Consider the following 23,641-nt stretch of genomic DNA (forward strand, 5'->3'; position numbering starts at 1 on the left):
TCCTTTCCTGGGGTGGTCCTCATGTGACCCAGTTTCATTGTAGAGCTTGATGGTTTTTGTGACTGCACTTGGGGACACATTCAAAGTTTTAGTAATTTTCTGGACTGACTGATCGTCAGTTCTTAAAGTAATGATGAACTGGTAAGCACATCCAGCAAGAGACTACGACCTCTAACTCATGATTCACTGGAGTGGCCTAGTGTGTGCAAGAAAAGATTTCCCTCACTTTTACATCACCAACAACTTAGACTGTTTGAATGAACAAGGTGGGGTTCACGGTTTCATGTTGGATACCATATCCTGTTTGTCAGCTCCAACCCATCAGCTCATTCAGTTCTAAGCTAAAAACCACCAAAACCACCAAAACTATGAAAACTACACATGCCACTGGGCTAGAGTACTACTGATCTTACCACAGCCACGTGTGTTAAAATATAAATCTACTTATGTGATATGCTGATATCCATTAAATAAGTAGTTGAAGTCATCTCCAGGTCTGATATTAAAGCTGTAAACACCATATATAAGAATCAATTCATGACAAAAAGCACTTTGAGAGCACAAACATCCGCTAATGGAGCTCACTCTCTGTGCAGTATTTACTTTATAGTAGCATGTCAGATGTTTACTTTAATTACAGACATTATGGAGGAGCAGGTAATGGGCTATAGATATTGATTTGTAAATAAATGGAAATAAATATCTTATTGTGTAATGTTATACTACAGTATATTTTTAACTAACTGGGCAGCTCATTCTTTTTCTTGGTAATAATTCCTTCAAAGGTAAAACACACTTTGGGTTGAACTTGAAAGAAAGGCAGATGTGTAATATAAAAGTGAGTGGTCAAATGTAACATGATATTTGGATGCCAAATATAATGTTGTCATTAAAATCAAAGGCAGCAGAATTTCAAGTACAGTTTTAAAGATAAAAGGCATTTTATGAAAGTTTGACCTTATTTGAGCTTGAATGAGAGGTCAGGGGTCAAATGTGACTTGATATTTTACCTCTTTATATGGAAATTTCTTTATGTTGACACCACACATTTGTTTCCTACACACTGTTTATTTCTAAATATGCCGATTTCTCTGTCTTTATTGTCCATCCTGAGCCATCTTGGTAACAGTGCTAGGCATTATTTGTTTATTGTTTATTTGGTTATTAATACGTCTGTATTAATCGTCACCAATGAAATCAGAAAATTAAAAAATATGTTGTTCTCAACATTTTACAAACTTCACCACGTGTGCTGTTGCAGAAGTCATTTCTCTTGTGCCGACGGAAAGCTTAGAGAATGTATAATTTTTTGATAAGTGTCAAGTTTGACGTGAGCCCCACCGGAAACACGCTAATGGCAGTATGAAATTAAATGCACGATTTAATTAATTAATTAATTTTTCTCCAGAAAAACCCAGGATTTCTTAAAGACTATAAATAGGTTTGAAAAAGACGTTTAGAGAGATATTTATAATGAGACAAACTTGAACTCATGACCCTCTGAAAGACCGCTGCGTTCGCCGCTGCAGATTTTATTTTGAAACTTCCGATCTGTGGCTATTTCGATGTAACTTGACGCATGCGCATTGTTCGCAACCATGTTTCGAAGCCAGGTGCACAGCTGTACGTAACCTAGAAACAAAGGTAAATTCTCTGTAACAGCGGGAAGGGTGTTGCGATGTGGGTGTTGTCCGGTGTGGATGAGAGCGCGGTGTCCTCTGTGGGTGACGCCGCCGTGTTATATTCAGTGCAGCAGCAACAACCAGCAACGGCTGCTAGCTAACCTCAACTTCCTCCTGTGATAAGTCCGTTGCCTCGCTGAACCGCTGGCTTCTCAGTATTTGTCTGTACAAGCCTAGGCAGTCAGGTTACAGAGAGAGGTAAGAGCTGGGTCTTCCTCGTGACGTGATATTTTTGAGTAGTTTTATCTCGTCACTGCGAGTTTCTGCGGGAAGAAGCTAGTAGCCCCCCCAACCTTGTACGTGTCAACCTTGTTTGTGTGTCGTTGGCGGTCCTTGAAGCCTCGCTGTAACTCAGTGTTATCATCGGTTTAAGTGAACTTTGATCTGGTTTCATTCACCGTCTGTCCTCAGTCCTAGTCCTAGCCACATGTACAGCTGCTCCTTTCAATTGCAGGACTTTAGCGCTGAAGGTTAGTCGTGCAAAAATTAATAACATAACAAGCTGATTATGTTCATGTTTTCGCCAACGGAGGATACAGTAGATACGCGTTATATGCAGTGAATGGGCTTTATGTAACATAACACAGCTTACCGTGTTGAACAGTTTATGAAGTAATTTCACTGTGCACTTGTGTTTCTATGTAAACTATTGGAGCAGTGTGGGATAAATGTGCTTTGTTTGGTTTTTAAAGTAGGGCACAGCATTACAGAGCAGGGTGATTTATTTAAAGATGTTTTCCCTTCCCTGTGATCTTTCCTTTTTGTCCCCCAGTATCTGCAGCAGAGGACTAGTAAGGAAACACCAAAACAGGAAGTGATTTCCAATAGTCACAGCAAGACTGAGAGGTAGTTTGCTGGACCTTTCAGAGGATGGACTAAGAACCAAAAAACAAACAAGCAAACAAACCCTAAAAAACTGAGCCACATTAAGAGTCCCCCTTTTGGTGGGGCCCGCGGGGGGCCCTCTGGCAGCAGGAATAATGCCGGGCAGCAAGCAGCCACTCTGGTGCCTCTTGTCGCCGTTACGTAGCCGCCAGGAGCGAGTGGTGCTGACCCGCAGTGAGAGCCTCCCGGGGGAGCAGGTGCTGAAGATCACGGTAACGGAGACTACGGTGATCGAGGCAGAGTCCGGGGTGTCCAACTGGCGCTCCATGACCTATCTGGGTCTCTGGTACTTCTTCAGCTTCTGCACCTTGTTTCTGAACAAATATATACTGTCGCTGCTGGAAGGAGAGCCCAGCATGCTCGGTAAGAAGTAGTAAAATCATTCTGCTGCTTATAACTGATTAACTGCAATAATCACAAGATAAGAAACATGCAACTCAGTCATGAATCTTAAGATTAATGAAAAGCCATTGTGATTCAGATTGATGAAGGGCAACTTTCACATAAAACTCAAGAACGGCTTGCTGAGACAATACTTATTGTTTTAGATTGTAAAACTACTAGTGCAGCTGTGGGTAGGTGGTTTGGTGCTTTCAAGGAGATTTTAATTTACCAGTAATGAGGACCTGTGTGCAGTGGCGGTCCTAGCCTGTTTGGCGCCCTGGGCGAGCACTCCCTCTGGCGTCCCCCTCACCCCTACCCCACCCCTGGCTTTGAACTTTTCTTGTCCATCTTGGTTTTAATTTTGCACTCCAGTATGAACACCCATCCCCCAACCCGAGGATCACCACAACATAACCTAATAACCTAACCTACACCTTAGTTCACAGATTCGCTTTGTCTAGGGTTTATTTCTGGGATTTCACACAACCCAGGATTCAAATCATGAATACATGATGGACTTGGATTTACAACATTATGAATGAAATGTGCTCTATTTGGAAGCAGCCGGGCCCCTCCCCTTTCGACGGGTTGTGTGTGAGACTTTAAATCATCAAACTCTAAATTATAAATGTTAAATTGTTATTGATCCCTTTACCCCGAGTCCTAAAGTGTATATTTATTTTCTTACTCTTCTTATATTTATTGTTTGTTTACTTGCACTGCTGTAACTTGAGCCTCGTCGTATCGTCTCTCTATTTACTGTACTGTCTGTGGCGGAGATGACAATAAAGTTTACTTTGATTTCAGCAGCGAGCCAGCGCACCGAGGGCTCTCGCGCTCACTTTTCGCGTATAGAATTTCGAAAAAACATCGGTGCAAATTATAAGTCTGTATCATGATGTCTGGTGTTTTCGTGTTTGTTGGTTTGTTTTTATTTTGTGTTATTTTGCGAGCTGGTTATTAGATGCTGCTCCACCCAGTCAGAGAATCCCCCGCCGCCCCGCCCTCTCCTCCCTGTGCCGCAAGCAGCAGGCGCACCTCGCAAACGGAGGGCGCCCTTACTCCCAGCAAATGGGCGGTAGAAAACCGATCGGTGCCTATGCCATTCCCAATATGCGCTGGCATGATGTCGGGGCAGCATGAGTACGAGCAATTTTTTTTATTTATTTATTTTTTGCCAATGCCCGTGATGCCACCCCGGGCAACCGCCCGTATCAAAAACCGCTCCTGCCTGTGTGTGCCAACTGTATGTTAATGTGCATACCATTTTTGTTTGTTCAACTATGAACCGCACCTGAGCTGTTATACAGGTCGATACAACATGCTAAAGCAACATGCAGAACAGCACAGCCAAGTGAAAGGTAGTGTGACAAGATGACAGAAGTGAAATTGCAGTGACACAAATGATCCGGTGATCTGAAGTTTAGTTTAAATAGACAACTGTTTATCCCACATCAGTCTGATGTCAGCATTTTTGGCATGAATGTCTGATCATAGTCAGACAGGAAACATATTCATTACGGCAGTATTTTGAAGTGTTTTGTCCCACATGAAAATTAATGTCTGCCTTCGTTTTTTTTGTGTGTTTTTTAACTGCCATTTTCTTGCTAGGTGCTGTTCAGATGCTCTCCACCACTGTCATAGGCTGCTTAAAGATGTTTGTCCCCTGCTGTCTGTACCAGCACAAGTCCAGAAACGAGTACCCCTCCAACTTCATCATGATTATGCTGTTTGTCGGACTTATGAGGTGAGTTTGTTTGCTATCCTGTAAATATGCAGATTAACAGATCGAATGCATGCATTTGAAAGGAAAACAGATCTCACTGAGAATTTTGTTTTTTATAATTGCAGCTTGATAAGAAATTACTCTTGACTGTTGTTGCAAGTTCAGCACAGACGCCATCATTGTCTCCACTTGCAGGTTCACCACGGTGGTTCTGGGCTTGGTGAGCCTGAAGAATGTTGCCGTGTCATTCGCTGAAACAGTGAAGAGCTCGGCGCCCATTTTCACAGTCATCATGTCAAGACTGATCCTCGGGGAGTACACGGGTAAAGTTCACGTTGCTGTGCTGGCTTCAGGGCGTGTCTTTCATGTGCGAAGGAACGGTGAACGCCTTATTGGTGTTGGCGTGCCTGGGTGTAGTCAGACCAGTTAGGCAGCTGCAGCTCTGGTTGCTGGTTTAGTTTAGATAAACACGGTGATTCATTTCACCTATCCCTTTTGTGTGCAGGGCTGTGGGTGAATCTGTCCCTGTTCCCAGTCATGGCCGGCCTGGGCCTCTGCACAGCCACCGAGATCAGCTTCAACATGCTCGGCTTCTCCGCTGCTCTCTCCACCAACATCATGGACTGGTACTGCAGCACACAGCACAGCTTTTCCACCAGCGGTGTATTCCCTACTTTGCCCTAACTCTTGTCTCTCTGATCTCAGCTTACAGAATGTATTCTCCAAAAAACTGCTAAGTGGAGACACGTACAAATTCAGGTAAAATCAGGCTTTAATTTAAACAGGTAGTCTCACTGAGAGCGAGGTCTGTCTTTCAAGAGAGACCTGCGTACAAAAAGCATATATACAAATAGAGACAAACAGCTAGATAATAACAGGGCACATTGTACATGATCATAACTGAAGAAAAACAAGTGCAAAATGGATAATTAAACCCTTTAGAAGACTTCAGTGAAATCATTTAATGCAGCTTTTTGACTCTAAGCTGTAAAAGGCTGATGGGGTGAACACACAGCTCTTTCTTTTTTTAACTTGGTTGTCTTATTTCAGCCCTCCCGAGCTGCAGTTCTACACCAGTGCGGCAGCAGTCATCATGCTCATACCTGCCTGGCTGTTTCTTTTGGTGAGGCAAAACAGAAGTTCTTAATTTCCAGACTTGTTAGGCACTACAATACTTAAGAAAACAAGCGGGTAACGTTCTTGATGGTTTTCTGTTTAATTTCCAGGACATCCCAACGGTTGGGAAGAGCGGACAGAGCTTGATCTTTAGTCAGGACATCATCCTGTTGCTGCTTTTCGATGGTTGCCTGTTCCACCTGCAGAGCGTCACTGCCTATGCGCTCATGGGAAGGATTTCTCCTGTTACTTTCAGGTAGGACACAAAGTCAGAAGCACTTTATCCTGCATGCCATGAGTTTCTTGGAGGCCATAGTTCCTGCTACAGTTAATTAATTGATGTTTTGAACCGCCCATGCTTAGCGTAGTAGATAACCACTTGTTGCGTCTGCAGATTTTCAAGTCACACCAGTATCATCTTATCTTATCATCTCACCGGCACTGACTAAAGTCTGTTCTCTGCTATAATAACTTCTGCTGACTTTGACTGCACACTGTACAGCATCGATTTGCACCTCAGTGCTGTCTGTTTACAATAGACAAACCAATCCATTAGTGAGCGTATCTGAATCTACAAAGTCCAGCGTGTTTGGCTCCCTATCCCACCTGACAGATGGGATGTGTGCCGCAGATTCCAAAATAGCTTCAGTGAAACCACAAAATGCTTAAACTTTACCGTGCTCTGCACAAGAACACAAGAGACAGCAGCAGAGATGCTGAGGCGGAGCGTGCCCAGCATGGGAATGCTCTTAAGGAGCTCGTGCACACAACACTTCCCAATTTAGACCTTTTAGATTCTGTAGCTGGAAGTTATTAAAGTGGGCCTACTATACCCATTTCCAGCTCCATATATTTTTCCTTGGGCTTGAGTTGATTAATTTGGATATGCTTCACTGTTCACAGCGGGCCTTTGTGCAGGTATTTATTTCCATCTCTCTAAGGCGTCAACTGATTTAGCCCTTTTCTTTTGATTGGTTGTGCCCCACTGACGGCAGTTTGGTGAGGCTTGGAGAACATGTTAGGGATCGCTCCTTTCTTTGACATCAAGAGCCGAAAGAAGAAAAAAAAATGAGAGAAGGAGCTTTTAAAGCAATCTGACATGTCATGAGGATAACTTATATGTACGCTGAAATTAAGATTGGAGACTGTTTAATCTGAGAATTCACCGTTCTAACATTTATATGCAGATCCTAAGGATGAACATATAAAAGTCATATTAAGAAGTTTAAACTGGATGAATTTGTTGTTAACCCCAGTAATAATCATCCTCATTCTTCCTCAGTGTTGCCAGTACTGTTAAGCACGCCCTGTCTGTGTGGCTGAGCATCATTGTGTTCAGCAACCAGGTAACCATCCTCAGCGCCACCGGGACCGTCCTCGTGTTCATCGGGGTCTTCTTGTACAACAAAGCCAGGCAGTTCCAAAGAGCAACCTTACAGGCCATGGCTGCTGAGCAGAACCACAAACCCCTTCTCCACGACCAGGACTTCAAAGCCTCTCAGTCTCACTGAGTAGCCCGCTCTTAAAGCTGCAGTGCTGCTTGAAATGAACTGGAAGCATCAACAGTTCACTCCGTTTCAAGAGCTTCTGTCTTTCAGGGTTCCTTCAGTGTCACTGTTAAAGTAAACCATTTGATGGCTTGATGAGCTGTGGGTGTGTGACCGAGCTGTCAGCCATCAGTCATCCTGTGGAACATTCTCACCAGTATTTCTTTGTACCTGACCGGATGACCACTTTAAGCCTTTTTGATCCTTTCTTTGTCTTTTATTGGTCAGTAAAAGGAAGCTCAGGGTGTTTTTCCTACATTTGCATTCCATTACAGGCTAGTTTATCTCTCATCTGTGGTATAGCAGCTACTAAACGCATGGGAACTGCAAAGCTCGGACGCTGTAAGATTTAAAATTTTGTAGTGATGTTAATCTTCATTGTATAATCCAGTGTAAAATGTATCTTAATAGCGTCTGAGTGTAGGATGTATGAAGGGCTCCAGTGCCCGAGGTAGGAGGCCTTTTTTGAGGCTTGTCCAGCCAAAGCTTAAGACTGCTTTACACGTTAGTAATCCATGTGTAAAACACTTGGATGCCACATTATTGCATTCTGAGAATGCTCATCCTCTATAACGTTATAGCTTTTTTCACTTTTTTCACTTTTTTTTTGTGTGTACACATAAAGCTGACATGACCACTGATCCACGCTGGGATGGCAGCCCTGTTAATCTAATCAGGAAAAGAGGAGTGAAAGAAGGAATAAATGGACAAGCGGCTGTTTTTATACATTTATAATCTTTTTTAAAAACAGTTTATTACAACTTGGGTTTTATTTCTGTAGTTCTTGCCAGTGGCCATGAAGCTTTGTGTCCAGCAGAGCGCCAGCGGTATTTTCATTAATTTTTTTAAAATAAACTGTAAAATCAGCACTTGAGGCGTTACTGTGAGTGTAACTATGTTCCTCGATGACTTGGTTAACAGATGTTTATGCATCTTCTTGTTATTTTTGGTGATTTGTTAAACAGAAATGAATTTTAAACTGAAATAAAGGAAACACTACTTAATAAAAGAACCACAGCTGCGGTAGTTTTCCAGAACCTCTTTAGTGGGCACCATATTTTGTGTGTGTCTGCTAATCATCTGCCGTAAACATGGCAAACTTCTTGGTTCAGCTCTGCTTGCTGCAGTTGTAAACACTCGGTTCTCTTATGTGGTGACAGAAACTTGTAAATGCTCACTTTTGATTGTTCCTCAAACTAAAGGAATTATTTACCATATGTGGAAAACAGCTGATGCTTTCCAGGCGTTTTGTTTTTCTTTGTGGATCTTTTCCTGTAGAACTTACTCCACATTTTGCATTTAAAAAAAAACACAAACGATAAAAATAAAACCCAAGTTGCAGTAAAAACAAAAGTCATCCTGTGCTTGTCACTGAAAATTTACACAATCTAAGTTCCCCCTTCTGTCCTCGCTGCTTCTAATTTCAGCATCCGACCTGAAAGTGGAAGTTCCTCCACCCGTATGTAGAAAGTCGTTCTGACCGTACCCAGGACATGTCTGTCTTATTCATTTTAAGTTTGACCGTTTTTGCTGTGCCTCGAGAAGCAGCTTTTCTTCTTCTCTTACATGTTTGTGGCCACAGTTTAACCACAAGAGCTAACTGACTTGAACTTTTTGTCTTTACATTGAAAAAATTTTTTTTCTCCCGTGTGGGCTCTGATTGAACATTCAGACGTTAAGAATTGATCTTTTTGTACTAACCTTCCACTTTGAGTCTTTGAAATGCTACTTCAGGAGGCAATTTTCAACATGCAGATGCTTTTTTTTTTCAGTCTGTTGACCAGGTTCAAAGTGTTGAGGTAATGACGAGCTGTGTTTGGAACTGTGTAAATCAAAGGTGTAAATTTTTTTCCAGAGGATGTAAAAATGTTTGATGGACACTGTGCAGAAGATTAAAGTATTTTCTTTCACTATGCCGCGTGTTTAATAGTATCATGTGCTGTTAATTTACACACAGTGTACACGTATCCTGATTATGGTAATGCACTCACCAGCCACTTTATTAGGAACGCCCAACTCCTTTGAGTGGATAGGCAGGCTGCAGTAACTCTAATAATTTAAAACCAATGTATGCAGAAGAGCATCTTTGAATGCACAACAGGTCTAACGTTGAAGTAGATGGGCTACAGAAGCAGAAGACCATAGTTGGGGCCACTCCTGGCTACAATTTGCACTTGCTCACCAAATCTGGACGTTAGAAAACTGGAACATTCGGATGACAGATCCAGAATTAGGCATGGACACAGAAGCTTGAGTATTGCTGATCATGTCCATCCCTTTATGACCACAGCGTACCCTTCTTTTGATGGTTGCTTCCAGCAGGATAAAGTAATATTACAGTCTCAAACTGGTTTCTTAAACACGATGATGAGTTCACTGCACTTAAATGGTCTCCATAGTTACCAGATCTCAATCCAACAGAGCATCTTTGAGATGTGGGGAAACGGGAGATTGAAATCAGGGATGTGCAGGTGCGTGATGCTATCACATCAATCTGGAGCAAAATCCATTAGAGTTTCCAGCACGTTGCCCAATCCGGTATGTAAAGTGTACATGTCGTATATCCACTTTTTGCACGTGTGCACAAGATTTCTTCTTGAAAGAGTTATTTTAACACCGAGAAATATGTTGACAGAGCACTAAAGCATCGTCTCCTAAAGTAATAATGAAATCTTTCCTCGCCAATATTTACTTTTCTTGCCATTGCCTTTTCTGCTCTCGGGCCAATCCTTGAAGCAAACGGCACTGTACTTGTGGACTCAACGTTTTTATACAACATCTGTCACTCACCGAAAAAACAAACTCAAAAGGTCTTTTTTTATGGAGTCATTTCAAGTCATCGCTTTTATTGTGATATGCTGTTAATGCAGAAATGTTGACTGTAGCAGTTTTGATCTAAAGTGTGTATACTCGTGTAGCAGGAGGCTCACTGGCAGCAGCTAATCTTTCCTAACCAGTAGGTTGAATTTAAAGTGTTCCCAGGTTTCTGATGCTTTGACTTCTTCTACAGGCAGTTTAAAAACAGCATTTAGTAACTGAGAACATTCTTTATACTGAAATAGTCTCAAAGATATTTTATCCTTGAAGTCAGTGTCTCCATCCCTTTACTGTGAAGAGTGACTGGCTGGTGGTGGATAGAAAATCTTCATCAGGCTCTCGTAGCTGAGGAATGTGACAGCGTTGACCGGAAATGCTCTCAGGCTGTTCAGCAGGAGGCCTTTGAAAAACACCCTCACTCCTTCTTCCCTCACGCTCACTCTCATGCAGTGCAGGACGCCGCTGTACTCCCGCCCGCCGGCCCCCGACATCTGGAGCCGAGCTTTCACGACGTCCATGGGCGTGGCGAAGGACCAGGTCACCACACCTGCGAATCCACCTGCCATCAATATCGCAAAGGTGCCTGAGGACAGAGAGGCAGAACTAAGACAATACTGAGGAGTTTTCTAAACAAATTGTTTTCATTAAACTATTTGCCAAAAAATGTGCCAACGCTTTTCAAAGCAGACTCTCTCGTAGAGCCAAATATGAGGTTGATATAGTAAAATTGGATTCATGCGCAACAAACTGAAAGCCTTAAAGATTTAAATGACTAATTCCAGGTGAGCAGCTTTTGTGAGATGAAGTCCTTTTAAAATCTGTCAGAATACAAGAAACTATCCCACTATGATATCCAGTATTATGTTATGATTGTGACTTTGTAAGTTACTCTCTGACCTGGCTCTTTGCCATCTTGAGTGAGAGCCTTACGAGTGACCTCGTAAGGTAAGAAGTAGAGCCCATAGCAGGGGACGTCCCTCAGAGTGAGGGCCAGGCCTCCTCTGTACAGACCCCTGAGCCCCTCCTCCCTCACGATGACAGCGACGCAGTGCACGGGTCCGCGATATCGTGTTGACGTCGATTGACCCTGAAGACGCACCTTGACCAGGTCAATGGGTGCACAAACCGACACCTGAAAACAGATTTATGGGCTCAAAATGTGGTCATAAATATTTTGTACTTGTAAATCAGGATTTGTATGTGTAAAAAAAATTTGTGTATGTGTAAAAAAGATTTGTATGTGTAAAAAGAATTTGTGTGTGCGTAAAAAAGATTTGTATGTGTAAAAAGAATTTGTGTGTGCGTAAAAAAGATTTGTATGTGTAAAAAGAATTTGTGTGTGTAAAAAAGATTTGTATGTGTAAAAAAGATTTGTATGTGTAAAAAAGATTTGTATGTGTAAAAAAGATTTGTATGTGTAAAAAGAATTTGTGTGTGCGTAAAAAAGATTTGTATGTGTAAAAAGAATTTGTGTGTGCGTAAAAAAGATTTGTATGTGTAAAAAAGATTTGTATGTGTAAAAAAGATTTGTATGTGTAAAAAGAATTTGTGTGTGCGTAAAAAAGATTTGTATGTGTAAAAAAGATTTGTATGTGTAAAAAGAATTTGTGTGTGCGTAAAAAAGAATTGTATGTGTAAAAAAGATTTGTATGTGTAAAAAAGATTTGTATGTGTAAAAAGAATTTGTGTGTGCGTAAAAAAGATTTGTATGTGTAAAAAGAATTTGTGTGTGCGTAAAAAAGATTTGTATGTGTAAAAAGAATTTGTGTGTGCGTAAAAAAGATTTGTATGTGTAAAAAGAATTTGTGTGTGTAAAAAAGATTTGTATGTGTAAAAAAGATTTGTATGTGTAAAAAAGATTTGTATGTGTAAAAAGAATTTGTGTGTGCGTAAAAAAGATTTGTATGTGTAAAAAGAATTTGTGTGTGCGTAAAAAAGATTTGTATGTGTAAAAAGAATTTGTGTGTGCGTAAAAAAGATTTGTATGTGTAAAAAAGATTTGTATGTGTAAAAAAGATTTGTATGTGTAAAAAGAATTTGTGTGTGCGTAAAAAAGAATTGTATGTGTAAAAAAGATTTGTATGTGTAAAAAAGATTTGTATGTGTAAAAAGAATTTGTGTGTGTAAAAAAGATTTGTATGTGTAAAAAAGATTTGTATGTGTAAAAAAGATTTGTATGTGCGTAAAAAAGAATTGTATGTGTAAAAAAGATTTGTATGTGTAAAAAAGATTTGTGTGTGGACTTAGCCAAAAAAAAACCCTGCAAGTTACAAGTACGAATTTTGACCCTATTTTTCTTCCTTTCATCTGATTGGTCCTGATTGCCTCAAAGATTCAGTCCACCAAAAACAAACAAACAAAAACAACTTCTTAATGGTTTTTAATGTTTTTATATCCCTGGAAATAAAATAGGCCAGTGTGGCTGGTGCAACATAAAATACACAACTACTGCTGAAAGTCTGTATTAAAGTAGAAGTACTGTTAACAGATCCATATTACTTGGTGCATCAGGTTTTTTTTTAGAGGAGAAGATTAAAGTAGCGTAAAGCCCAGTCATGGTCTGCAGAGTAAATAAATCTCAGTTATGAAACATGAGCTGGTTTTTAATTTCCCTAAATCTCTTTTCTGATTCTGAGCTGCAGTCAGTGAACACTCGGAGGCCCCCTTGTGGTCAGATGTAACATTGCATGAACAAAACTTGAATTTCTGTGAAAGCAGTGATAATCCTGCTGTTTCAGCATTTACTTTGGCAAGAGCACCAGCTTTAATGCAGTTTTTTGTCTATTTGTTTGTTTTTTCTTTTGTTCTCTGCAGAATTACACCACCTAACACTGCTGTTTTCCCCTCTGTTGAATTTCTGTTGAATAAATGATGACACAGTGTAATATGTCATGTGTTGTTGTTCTGAAGTGCTATTTAACTCATTTTAAGACTTGCTAATGAAAATATTTTTTTAAATGTCCTGATATGTCAAAAATTGTATTTCCACAATATTTCCTCAAAATGTACTTTTATTAGTTTATTACTACTTCCCTTCTTCAGATGCATAGCTGACTGTTTTTGTTCTAACCTACATGCACGGTTTTATGACTATATGCCGCAACTTTAAATGGTTACATTCCAGTTGATTTCAGTCCCTCTGAATTTGTGCACGGTACTGTAGAGGATGCCACCACTGCAACAAGTCTGTTCCACGATCAGCTGTAAGTGTTATTAATCCAGAGTGGAAGCATTTAGGAAAGAGTGTGTAGAAGTTGCCACACTCTGACTCAATAACAGCAGCGCTCCAAACCTCACTGGCTTTAACATCAGCACAAAAAACTGTGTATGGAAGCTTCGTGGCCTTGGTTTCTGTGGCTCAACAGCTGCTATAGGTGTAACGTCAAGGTGATCCAATACTTTGAACAGATAGGATATCTTACATAACTGCAGTGCTATCACACTGCCAAAGCCTGTCCTAATGCAGTCACACTGATGCAGTGATGGCTGATAAAGTACTTCAAACGGACTTGGTCGAGATTCTTCTGTAGGTATGTTTGTATCTCGTGGCTTGCAGCTAGAATGTTGGTGTGAGCAGTGATTTTTGCAACGTGTGTGGTCTCCCGCAGCTCTAACAGATGAAGCTTTGTGCATACACAGTTGCACGGCAGTGACATGTGCAACCATAGAACATCAGGTGATCTTACCTGCACCAGGCCTGAGAAGCAGCCAGCAGTGAAGACCTGTGCAGCAGAGGCCGGTTTGCCTCGACTGCGCTGAGACTTAGTGAGGTAACCTAAAGCATTACTGTAACAGCCAAAGACAATGGAGTTGGAGATGCCAGTGGTCAGCACAGGAAATGCCATGCCCTTAAAGAATCCATGGAGCTGATGTGATTAAAGCATAAAGGATCAGTGCTGTCTTATCCCAGTGGAGCATTACACTACTTCACGTCAGTATTTCTTGCAAAACAATGTAGGAAAAATGTGGTACCCACCCCTTCATGAGAGTATGTTTTAATCACACAGTGAAATATCCCTTTATACACAGACTGGGCTTGGAGACGTACCTACAAATGTAAGAAGAGATGTAAAATAAAAAATAAGAAACAATTTGTGCATTAAGTCATATTTATTGGTTTCAAAGTGTCATGCAACCTTCACAGTGTCTAACGGATGTCCTACTGCAAGTCCCAGTGCACCTACAACAACCAACAACAACATTTTATTTCTCCACAATCAGCTGCTGTTCTCTTAAAAACAGGATTTTCCTACCTGAAATGCTCCCAGCTACAAATTCCAAGAGAGGCATGACTTTTACAGTTTCAAATCTGCAAGAAAACCACAGTGTTTCAAAACTCATAAAGATAAAACCTAAAGATGCAGCTTTACAGCTGTCATAACTGAAACCGATTGGTCTGACAGTCAAGGGGGTTAATGTGTGACTTGTTTTGGAAATGGTACTCTATGGGTGTTGTATCAAAATCAAAGTCCAAGGTGAAAATCCCACAACAAATTTTTTCATGGCTCAGAAAAAGGAATTTTCAGGAGTGATTGAGAGCACAAACATATGGATTCTGGCCTGAGTTAAGGCAGTATGGCATTTCACACACATTCCTCACAATCTATTGGTATTTCCGATAATCTGATAAACAAAAACTTTTATTATGCTTCAGTGAATGAACATAAAAGATGGTTTTGAGGGTTGCCAAAACAATAAATGGTAACCAAACCTTATAATTTAGCCACGTTTAATCTTTGTGGATTGGTTAAAATACAATAGCGTGTTCAGGAGGACAGTTTGCTTTCCAGTTCTTTTTTCTTCTTCTTTTGCATGGTGTTTTTTAATATCCAGTTCTAGAAAAAATAAAATAAAATAACAGCACCTTGCCTACCTTTAGAGCTGTAACATCCTACGAATAAATTTGGTCACAACTCATGTCATTCTTCGCTCTGCGGTCAGAGAATCTCAAGTCCATAGACATAAAAGCCCACTTGTGTCACATGAGGATTTGGCCGCTTCCCAAGATCGCTTTAAATGTGCAACAGAGAGTGAAGAGGACTACCCCTCTGTTGGTCTTCCTTGGTCTCTTGTGTTCTGAGGGCCTCTGGATGTCTGGAGTTTTGATCTCCTTCATACCTGCTTCACGCCCTGGTGGACACCCTCTAGCAGATCATTACATGAAGGAACCTTTTAATACAAGCGCGTTCATGCTCACAGGTGTACACACGGGTGCTCACACACACAAACTACACCCTTTTTGGCTCCTACCTTAAAGCACACTGCGCTGTCGATATTACGTGCTGCACAATAATGTTTAACACTTAGTATTTACTGTTATATTCCCATAGATCATCATGATGTTGTTTATCCCTTGTTAAATGCTTGTTTTCTTTTTTCTTTCTCAACAGGTGATATATGTATTTTTGTCTGCTTATTTTGTTGGTTTTTGTTTTTTGCCCTTTATCCCCGTCCCTCTTCTCCGCTGTTTTTTTCCCCCTCTTTCTTTCTCCTTTTTCTTTTCCTCATTCAAGTCTGTCCCGTATCTAGCAAGTGAAAATAAAAAATAAAATAAACAATAAAAGGTAAATCAAATAGACCATTGCGGCAAGGCTGGGATGGTCCATTTGGTAAAGTAAATCCGTTGGACATCTTTCTTTGCCTTTAGACAATAATTCTGATGGCTCTTTTAAAAGAGCCAAACGGGACAGGCAAAAAAAAAAAGAAAAAAAAGAGAGAGTGAAGAGGACTTTTGATGTAAGTTAGCATTTGAATTCCAACAACCAAAAATGTAAAAAGAGAAAGAATAAGAAAAATAAACAGATTGTTGTGATTGTCTAAATAACCAGGAATAACATTAGTCACCCTTAGTTAGGCTGCATATGATTTACTGTTTTAATTCAATATGTTTCATGCGTAATTGGTATGTTTTCATATTTATGAGCAGTGGGACACCTCGGGATGGCATAACCTTGCCGAGGAGACAGAATATCTGCATTCGGCAAGGCTGATAATTAAGGATATTTTCATTCATGAAGCTGTCATAGCAAGTATAAAACCATAATTAAAAAAATTAAAACCAACTTTTAAAAAATTTTCTAATTATCTAATAATTGGTAATTATCAAAAAAAATTGTGAACTCAATTAATTAGTGGAATAAAGCCTATTATCAATTATAATATAATATAATAAAATATAATATAATATAAGACAAAAATAAATGTTTCAGTGCTTTTCGCCAATCACCTCGCGGTATTATTATTATTATTAATATTATTATTATGTAATAACTGTTGCGGAAAAAAGGTGGAAAATAAAAATAAAACCAACGGGCCAAACACGTCATCACAAGTGGACGGCAGAGTACGCAATTGTAAACAACGAGTGACGTCACCTCGGCGGGCGACAAAGCTTCGTGTACAAAAAAAAAAAAGAAATGCCGCGGTTCGGGTCGGCAGGTTGCTAATGTCTCCGGGGTGTCTTCATGTGGACCGTTGCGGGTTTTTTAAAACACGTGTAAAATTCTGTAAAAACCGAACTTCTTATCTCTTCGGTTGTCAGGTACAGCAGCAACAAAAAACGACATATTGAACCATTAAAATCAATACGAGGACCAGTAAGACTGCTTCTTTACACAAGTTAGCAAGTCGTACAGAAAATTAAGCATTTAAATGTAATTTTGCTGAACCAGGGGAGTAAAACATGACAACTCTAACGAGGCAAGATCTCAATTTTGGGCAAGGTAAGGCCATTAAAGGAATATATGTACCAGGTCTGGTCAACTCGGAGTACTGTTAATTTTCCAATAAGTAGTTGTCCTTGCAAAGTTATGGGCATATGGAACCTACATAAACCATGCTGTCACTGTCTGCCTGGGTTTTACTATGAATTAAAGTGAGCTAAGTAAGCGACACTATATTGCTGAATGTTTGCATTGGGTTTGGCGGGACTTTGTCACATTAGCAAGAACACGAGAGGTTTTATTGTTCGCATGTTTTCCAGTGGTTGCTGACATTCTGTGTGAATTCCTGGAGGTCGCTATTCATCTCATCCTGTATGTCCGTGAGGTTTATCCCTCTGGGATATTTCAGAAGCGAAAGAAGTACAACGTACCTGTGCAGGTACTGTTTTATGTGTTATTACTATTTGTTTGCAGCTGTTAGGTGTGTGCATATTAGCTTATCTAATACAGGACTTCTGTTGGTGTGTTTTATTCCAGATGTCATGTCACCCAGAGCTGAATCAGTATATCCAAGATACACTACACTGTATAAAGCCACTCATTGAAAAGGTAAGCTATGTCCTGAAAGTGACGGGTCAGTGTCACACAAAGTGTCATCTCATTTCTCTTCTTACTGCTCTGATATCCTTCATTCGCCTCTTAGAACGATGCAGAGAAGGTGGTTGTGGTCATCATGGACAAAGAGCATCATCCAGTAGAGAGATTTGTTTTCGAGATTTCCCAGCCACCACTGCTCTCCATCAGGTTGCCCTCCACATTTTAATGTTAACTAACAAGAAGCATCCTTCCATTGAAATACATTTTTACGGTGACACTGGTCACTGACTGTTGTTTGTGTTTTCACAGCTCAGACACGTTGCTGTCACACGTGGAGCAGCTGCTGAGGGCGTTCATCCTGAAGATCAGCGTGTGTGATGCTGTTTTAAATAGTAATCCACCAGGTAATGTAATCGAGGCTCACCGGAAGAGAAGACAATTACATACATGCTTATAACTTTTTATACTCGGCAAAAGTTTTGGAAAGATTTTTAAATGATATCCTTTAAGTCACATGATTCAGCACAAAGTCTTGCCTAAGCAGCTTAAGAGGATTATCTTCATTCCTGGGGTAAATATTTGTTCACCTTTGGAAGATAGGAGGTGCATAAATCGATTTACCCATTAGCAAATGATTTACATTTATTTAAGTCTGTGCTCACTTTTCTTCATCGCAAACACCACATACTCCTTTAAAGGCTTACAGACACAAACTAACTCATTCACTTGGCACACATAAACATGAGAACACACCAAATCTACCTCAGGAGAGAAAAAACTGTCAGAACTCTTATTAATGTCAGAAAGCCTTCCAAGAAGACAGAGTAAAGGTCAATTTAGATTGTATATATACCTTATTTTATTTGACTTTGCCCTTTGACTGTACTTGAGATTATTTATATATTTTTGGATTTTAGATAACATTTTCTTTAAAAAAATTAAAAATTAAAAAAAATAAAAAATGTAAAAATTACATTTAAACGTGACACGTAAATACAGTCAAAGGTTTAGTTTTCTTGTTTGTTTTTCGACAGCTGTTGTATGCAGTTTAAATTTAAAACATTACAATTTCTAAAATGGAAACCAATTGGGGTTTCATTTTGAAATACCTGTAGAGTTTTCTATATTTATTATTGCTAATTAATAAGACAAAAGTATTTCTTATCAGATTAATTGATGGAATAATCAAGCCTTTGTCAGAAATCTATGCCAATTAAACTGGAAGTCCAGAGAAAGGTGACATTATAGTGCACATAACGTGGTATGGGCTCATAGATTTGACTGGTTGAACTGTTTTACTTTTCTTTTCTTTGTCACAGGGTGTTCGTTTACAGTACTAGTACATACCAGAGATGCTGCTACTCGCAATATGGAGAAGGTTCAAGTAATCAAGGTGAGGTGTTTAAATGCACTTACACAGAAACACAGAATTGTTATTTACATGTGTTGCTCACATTAATGTGTTTGCCTCTGCAGGATTTTCCATGGATAGTCGCTGATGAGCAAGAAGTCCACATGCAGGAGCCTAGACTCATTCCACTAAAGACTATGACTTCTGATATAGTAAAGGTAAGCAGAAGCATCCCATTCACTGATTCATTTAATGGTGAATTATTGTCAGCCGCATGTCCACATTGTTTGGTTGTTTGCCTTTAACAGATGCAGCTGTATGTGGAAGAGAGAGCCCAGAAAACATAGATGCTTTCTTAGCAGGAACCATGCTGCAGGAGATAATCTGTGACACCAGGGAATCCCAGGCAGAATCTTCAACACAGCCTATCAGTGCTGAATTGATGAGTTGTTGAGGAACACATGGGGAGAGAGTGATGTTCCCTGTGAAATGTATTTTTATGAGATCCATTAACTTTAATGGACCGTTAAAGGTTGGACTCGCACACTGGGTTGATAGAAGTCCTTTATCATCAGCGTGGGCCATTTTCTCATTCCACATAAATGCGTGATTATGGTTCTGTTTGTGAAATCCTGGGCCGTTGGTTAAAATGTATATATTTTTAATTTATTTCCCGTTATGTGCCAGGAAAGTCTTTCAGCTCTTCATCACACTCCACTGCTAAATATCATCCTATTTGCTGATAGCAGTCAACAAGTCTGATATTGTCATGAATGTGGTCAGTGTAGCTGTGCATCCTTGCTGATACGTAATGTGTTTTGTTGTTTTTTGAATGGAGATTTTTAGGGTAACCGGATGGAAATGTCCTTGTAACTCTATGAAATTCAAAGCATATGGAAATCAGGAAAATAGTGTAATATGTACCATTAACACCAGTCTGTAAACTGAGATGACAGTTGTATTGTTAGTGCAATAATATTACTCTGTTTCTTTGTAGGCAGATTTATTTGCTAAAACTCCCACAGACAGCCTGTCCTTATAACTCCACATGGAGGTCCTCTGTCAGTCTGTCTCACTCTGTTTATTGTACGGTGTCTTAACTCTGTGTAATGTCCTGCCGAGCAGTTTCTTGCATGGTGTCTACAGCAGCATCTGTCAGGAAAGCCTTCCTGGAGTTTCTGTGAAGTTAAAGGATTTCGTTGTGTGCATTTGCAACCAGGGGTAGCATTCTCTTCTATTGTTGGATGGCAAATAGAAAGTTATAATGGAGCATTTGATTTTTTTTTTCTGTTCACAGAAGTTTGTTTTAATATGTGAAAGTTTATTAAACTCTAAAAAAAAAAACCAAAAATGAACTGTAATGTAAATAAAGGTCTTGGTATAAGAATTCAAGGACCCAAACACATGACAGGAGGAAGAGTAACATCTGAAATCTGAATCTTTTAACAAGTTGAAGTCATACAAACAGGTGGTTAATTCCACCAAGGGGCAAAAAACAAACCAAGTGCTACAGGAGGAAATCTAACAAGAACCAATAATGTGCGAGAAATAAACTAACACAGGGAAAATGGGGAAAACAGTTCGTCTTTGTACAACCGAGCTGTCGGCTTTCAATCTGCCGTTTGGGAAATGATGCACAGGAGGTCTAAATACGACGGAGACCGATTAGCTACATGAAGTGCTCACAAAGTAGTTCTGGCACAAGAATATGAGTTTTCCTGTCTGACAGCAGATCATTTATCGTCTGCATAACAATAGCTAGAATACCACATTAACACAAGATCTTCAGCCTTGCATGCAACTGAACTGTTTACAGTGCTTTACAGTGTAAATGGTATTGTTTGCACAATGATTCATAGGCATTAACTTTCATGTCAGTTTAGCCCTTAATAAACTTAAAGCTTAAACTTAATTTGTATCGTTTGTAGGATTGTGTCATATGAAACCAAAAGACACTTCATAGATTTAAAATATTAAAATGATCTGATACCACACAAACACGACAGGCTCTCTAAAGTTCAGTTCATTAAGAAAACACAGGTTGTGTTCTTTTATGATAAACAGAGATAACTTAGATTGAGTTGAGGTTTAAAAATAGATCACTTTTTAGCATAAAAGTAAAAAAGTAGGTTTTTAAACATCAATTTTGTCTTTATTGCTTAGTGATGTACTGGAGTGTGTGTGTGGAGTAGATGTGTTAAATACAAATGTATTAAAGGAAGCTGAGATCCAAAACTGTTGATCAGAACAATTGGGAAAAAATTGAACAAAAGCAGAAGGTCTGGATGAGTTTGAGTGTCACTAAAAGACCAGCAGTAGCAAACATTAAACTTACTCAGTCATCCATTAACTTCCGAGTTGCTGCAGATTCAGGAAAAGTCCCCCCCCACAGTGGCTGACCTTCAAATGACTATAACTATTGCTCACCCTCAGTCTAAACCAAGGTGATCTAAGACTCCTGCAGCCCACAGAAATACCACAGTCAGTAGATCCAAAGGTATCTCCTGCCCAAAGGATTTTATCTCGAGTTGTCAGTTTGGACAAAAAAAAAAACCAGCCTGATGTTTTTGGAGAAGGATATGAATTAATATTTTACGCTTCATAGAACATCATATAATGATATAACTCCATTTTCATGTGCTGTAGTATCAGTATGAACCATGAATTTGTATATTTTCTGATCACAATAAATCCGATTCAGTCACAGCTCATTCTGCATATGAAGTTTATGCTTTTTTGGTGTGTTTTAAATCTCTTTTCTCTCCTGACCTCCTGGTTCCCCTACGGGCATCGATGGATGTAGTACCCCGTCACATATCCCAGGATGTAAACTGCCACCAGTGCAGTTACGGCTCCTGCTGCTTTTACTACTATTCCAGTGCTGCCGACACACATGCTGTTGCAGATCCTGTGAGTGGGAAAGAAAGGGGGCAGGTTTATTTGGTACCTGTGGTTTGGTACCTATGGTGGATGTAAGCTTAATTTTAATGGATTAATAACATGACCCCGCTCTACACCTTTAAAACAAAGTTATACCACAGTTCATTCAGAACTTGGAGCGATCCCATTTACAGACACACAAACTGTCAAAAACACAAGTTCCCTGGAGGAAGTAACTACATATCATTTAAACTATAAAAAATAGGTTGCAGCAAGTTTAATTGAGATGGATACATGGATAAAACCTATTACAACCTTTCTCCTACACTTGATTTAAACTGTATGGTCAATGTCAAACTCATAAAACCTGGATTCTTTCTATTAAACACATTTAACCTTTGTCAACTTAGTCCTCATGTGGTGTCAAGCCCAGCTGCTATTCTCTAAGTCTCACCTCCTCAGTGAGGACTGTGAAGCCTCTACATTCATGTTGATGTTGTCCTCGTTCCAGCGGTCGTACTGCACGCTGCCGGAACCGTTGGAATCCATGAGGACAGTTTTTCTTCGTCTCAGGGGCTGATCTGCTGGAATCACCGCTCACTCGCTGCTTCAGTGTTGAGCTTCACTGCGCTCTGAAACAGCGAGTTTGGACAGTTGTGTCTTCGTAACAAAATACTAACACTTTTAGGGTATCTTAAAGTCAATCAAACATCCCGGACTGAAATAATCCAGTTCAAAAAGCAGTGACTGAAGGATTACAAATTCCATTCATATCCTCACAGTCTTACAAAAGTCTTGCTCACCTGTAGGAGTCACAAACACTCACCGGCCTGCTTAGGAATCTCTGCTCTCCGGCACTGGTAAATCAGCAACTGAGACGAAGAGCTGTGCCTCAGCCTGTCATAAGTCCTTTGCTCCTAATCCATCTGTTGTTTTTGACCCTGTTAAATGACTCTTTCTCAGTGATAAAGGCCAGCTCAATGTGGTTTGTTAGTCTCCTGTTTCATCAGAGCATGTGCAGATAGTGCACTGCTTAGCAAAGATAGTTGATTTTGTAGAGTTTAATGGTTTGGGCTGAACACAACAGCATGCAGGTTTACTTCTTGGCTTCACTGAAAAGGCAAAATGCAGTACTGTAGTACAGTCCGAGTACTGTTTCAGACACAGGGGCCACATAATTCAATGATCCCTGCGACTTACTTTTATTACAGTACATACAAGGTAATACCTCAAAAGAAGCAAGGGGATTTTGTTTTTACTTACCTTGAAGTGTCATATTTTAAGCTGAGAAGTTGAGTTAATGAGAATAATGTGAACAAAGTTGTTAAGTTGATTTAACCAGTCTGGTTAACAAACATTCAAATCATTTGATCCTTGAAGTCGGAAGGAAGAAGAATCGCGGTAGAAGACTTCAGCACTGTGGATTGACAATCTGCAAGGATATAATGGATCCTAATAAGACTACAGCTTGCACTAGTGTTGTTTCACTCTGCTTTAGACATTCTGCAGGTAGAGGTAGAGACTCATTCATCATTAACTTGAATGCTGTACACTGCTGCCCACTTATGGACATGCACTGAGCTTGCCTGCAGCCTATTTCTCCTTTCCCTATGTGATACATCTCCCACAAACCTAAAAATAATAAGCAATATTGTACTTCTTTAGATTTTCTTTCTAAAGACCCAGACTTTCAGATATTTTTAACTGGTCTTAAGCAATAGTTCTCCAGGGTTTCTGACGGTCTTTCAAAGTCTTTCTTTAAATATTGCCTGTGTTTTCACTCGTTTTTTAGTCCAGTCCTTGTAGCTCAACATTTTAAGAGAAATATTTGTTTTTGTTAACACTGACCTTGAAATTAAAAAAAAAAAAAAAAGGCACCAAAAAGACACCTAACTCAAGGGATGAACCTGAGTTGTGTCTACACATAACAGACAACTTAGCAAGGAACAATGTTACATTGTATCTTAGGCCCCCAAAAGGTTGATTCTGTTCAT

At 39.8% G+C, this 23,641-nt stretch overlaps 4 protein-coding genes across 7 annotated transcripts; 2 read left to right on the top strand and 2 right to left on the bottom strand.

The window, feature by feature from the left end:
- The first annotated feature begins 1,566 nt into the window (after positions 1 to 1,566).
- LOC102777338 (solute carrier family 35 member E2A) lies at positions 1,567 to 9,250 on the top strand. Of its 3 annotated transcripts, none has more exons than XM_087833944.1 (9): positions 1,567 to 1,644; positions 2,455 to 2,930; positions 4,563 to 4,698; positions 4,873 to 5,000; positions 5,183 to 5,303; positions 5,383 to 5,436; positions 5,728 to 5,800; positions 5,904 to 6,049; positions 7,076 to 9,250. In XM_087833944.1, the coding sequence occupies exons 2-9, from the start codon at positions 2,663 to 2,665 to the stop codon at positions 7,302 to 7,304; spliced, it is 1,155 nt and encodes a 384-aa protein (XP_087690070.1). In that variant the 5' UTR covers positions 1,567 to 1,644; positions 2,455 to 2,662; the 3' UTR covers positions 7,305 to 9,250. The 3 variants fall into 3 exon arrangements, with proteins under 3 accessions (XP_087690070.1, XP_087690071.1, XP_087690072.1); XM_087833945.1 differs by lacking the exon at positions 1,567 to 1,644 and adding an exon at positions 1,651 to 1,880; XM_087833946.1 differs by lacking the exon at positions 1,567 to 1,644 and adding an exon at positions 1,900 to 2,152.
- A 1,194-nt stretch (positions 9,251 to 10,444) lies between these two features.
- Positions 10,445 to 14,448, bottom strand: slc25a45 (solute carrier family 25 member 45). The gene is made up of 6 exons (XM_006785356.3): positions 14,411 to 14,448; positions 14,294 to 14,337; positions 14,134 to 14,205; positions 13,844 to 14,023; positions 11,055 to 11,289; positions 10,445 to 10,740 (listed from the first exon to the last, which is right to left on the bottom strand). The coding sequence occupies exons 1-6, from the start codon at positions 14,445 to 14,447 to the stop codon at positions 10,445 to 10,447; spliced, it is 864 nt and encodes a 287-aa protein (XP_006785419.2). The 5' UTR covers position 14,448.
- Positions 14,449 to 16,539: 2,091 nt separating this feature from the next.
- On the top strand, positions 16,540 to 21,472 carry mad2l2 (mitotic arrest deficient 2 like 2). The gene is made up of 8 exons (XM_006785355.3): positions 16,540 to 16,879; positions 17,140 to 17,258; positions 17,357 to 17,428; positions 17,523 to 17,623; positions 17,726 to 17,820; positions 18,736 to 18,809; positions 18,893 to 18,985; positions 19,076 to 21,472. Exons 1-8 carry the CDS (start codon positions 16,840 to 16,842, stop codon positions 19,112 to 19,114), a joined length of 633 nt encoding a protein of 210 aa, XP_006785418.1. The 5' UTR covers positions 16,540 to 16,839; the 3' UTR covers positions 19,115 to 21,472.
- Positions 21,332 to 22,639, bottom strand: smim1 (small integral membrane protein 1). 2 transcript variants are annotated; one of them, XM_087833662.1, is made up of 3 exons: positions 22,451 to 22,639; positions 22,102 to 22,279; positions 21,332 to 21,675 (listed from the first exon to the last, which is right to left on the bottom strand). In XM_087833662.1, the coding sequence occupies exons 2-3, from the start codon at positions 22,194 to 22,196 to the stop codon at positions 21,549 to 21,551; spliced, it is 222 nt and encodes a 73-aa protein (XP_087689788.1). In that variant the 5' UTR covers positions 22,197 to 22,279; positions 22,451 to 22,639; the 3' UTR covers positions 21,332 to 21,548. The 2 variants fall into 2 exon arrangements, with proteins under 2 accessions (XP_087689788.1, XP_087689789.1); XM_087833663.1 differs by having other exon boundaries at positions 22,474 to 22,638.
- Positions 22,640 to 23,641: the final 1,002 nt, after the last annotated feature.

Source organism: Neolamprologus brichardi, chromosome 20, assembly GCF_056152115.1.
Source record: "Neolamprologus brichardi isolate AB-2024 chromosome 20, ASM5615211v1, whole genome shotgun sequence".
Classification (NCBI taxonomy): Eukaryota; Metazoa; Chordata; class Actinopteri; order Cichliformes; family Cichlidae; genus Neolamprologus; species Neolamprologus brichardi.

Bases quoted from the DNA above. Each gene is read 5' to 3' on its own strand.
- smim1 (XM_087833662.1), bottom strand. From the start codon at position 22,196: ATGGATTCCAACGGTTCCGGCAGCGTGCAGTACGACCGCTGGAACGAG. The intron at 21,676-22,101 runs GTGAGACTTAGA...TCCCACTCACAG, and splicing joins TCACAGTCCTCACTGAGGAG to GATCTGCAACAGCATGTGTG.
- LOC102777338 (XM_087833944.1), top strand. From the start codon at position 2,663: ATGCCGGGCAGCAAGCAGCCACTCTGGTGCCTCTTGTCGCCGTTACGT. The intron at 2,931-4,562 runs GTAAGAAGTAGT...TTTTCTTGCTAG, and splicing joins AGGAGAGCCCAGCATGCTCG to GTGCTGTTCAGATGCTCTCC. The intron at 5,801-5,903 runs GTGAGGCAAAAC...TTTAATTTCCAG, and splicing joins CTGCCTGGCTGTTTCTTTTG to GACATCCCAACGGTTGGGAA.
- slc25a45 (XM_006785356.3), bottom strand. From the start codon at position 14,447: ATGCCTCTCTTGGAATTTGTAGCTGGGAGCATTTCAG. The intron at 14,338-14,410 runs GTAGGAAAATCC...TGGTTGTTGTAG, and splicing joins TGTAGCTGGGAGCATTTCAG to GTGCACTGGGACTTGCAGTA. The intron at 11,290-13,843 runs GTAAGATCACCT...ATCTGTTTTCAG, and splicing joins GCTTCTCAGGCCTGGTGCAG to GTGTCGGTTTGTGCACCCAT.
- mad2l2 (XM_006785355.3), top strand. From the start codon at position 16,840: ATGACAACTCTAACGAGGCAAGATCTCAATTTTGGGCAAG. The intron at 17,624-17,725 runs GTTGCCCTCCAC...GTGTTTTCACAG, and splicing joins CCACCACTGCTCTCCATCAG to CTCAGACACGTTGCTGTCAC. The intron at 18,986-19,075 runs GTAAGCAGAAGC...TGCCTTTAACAG, and splicing joins TGACTTCTGATATAGTAAAG to ATGCAGCTGTATGTGGAAGA.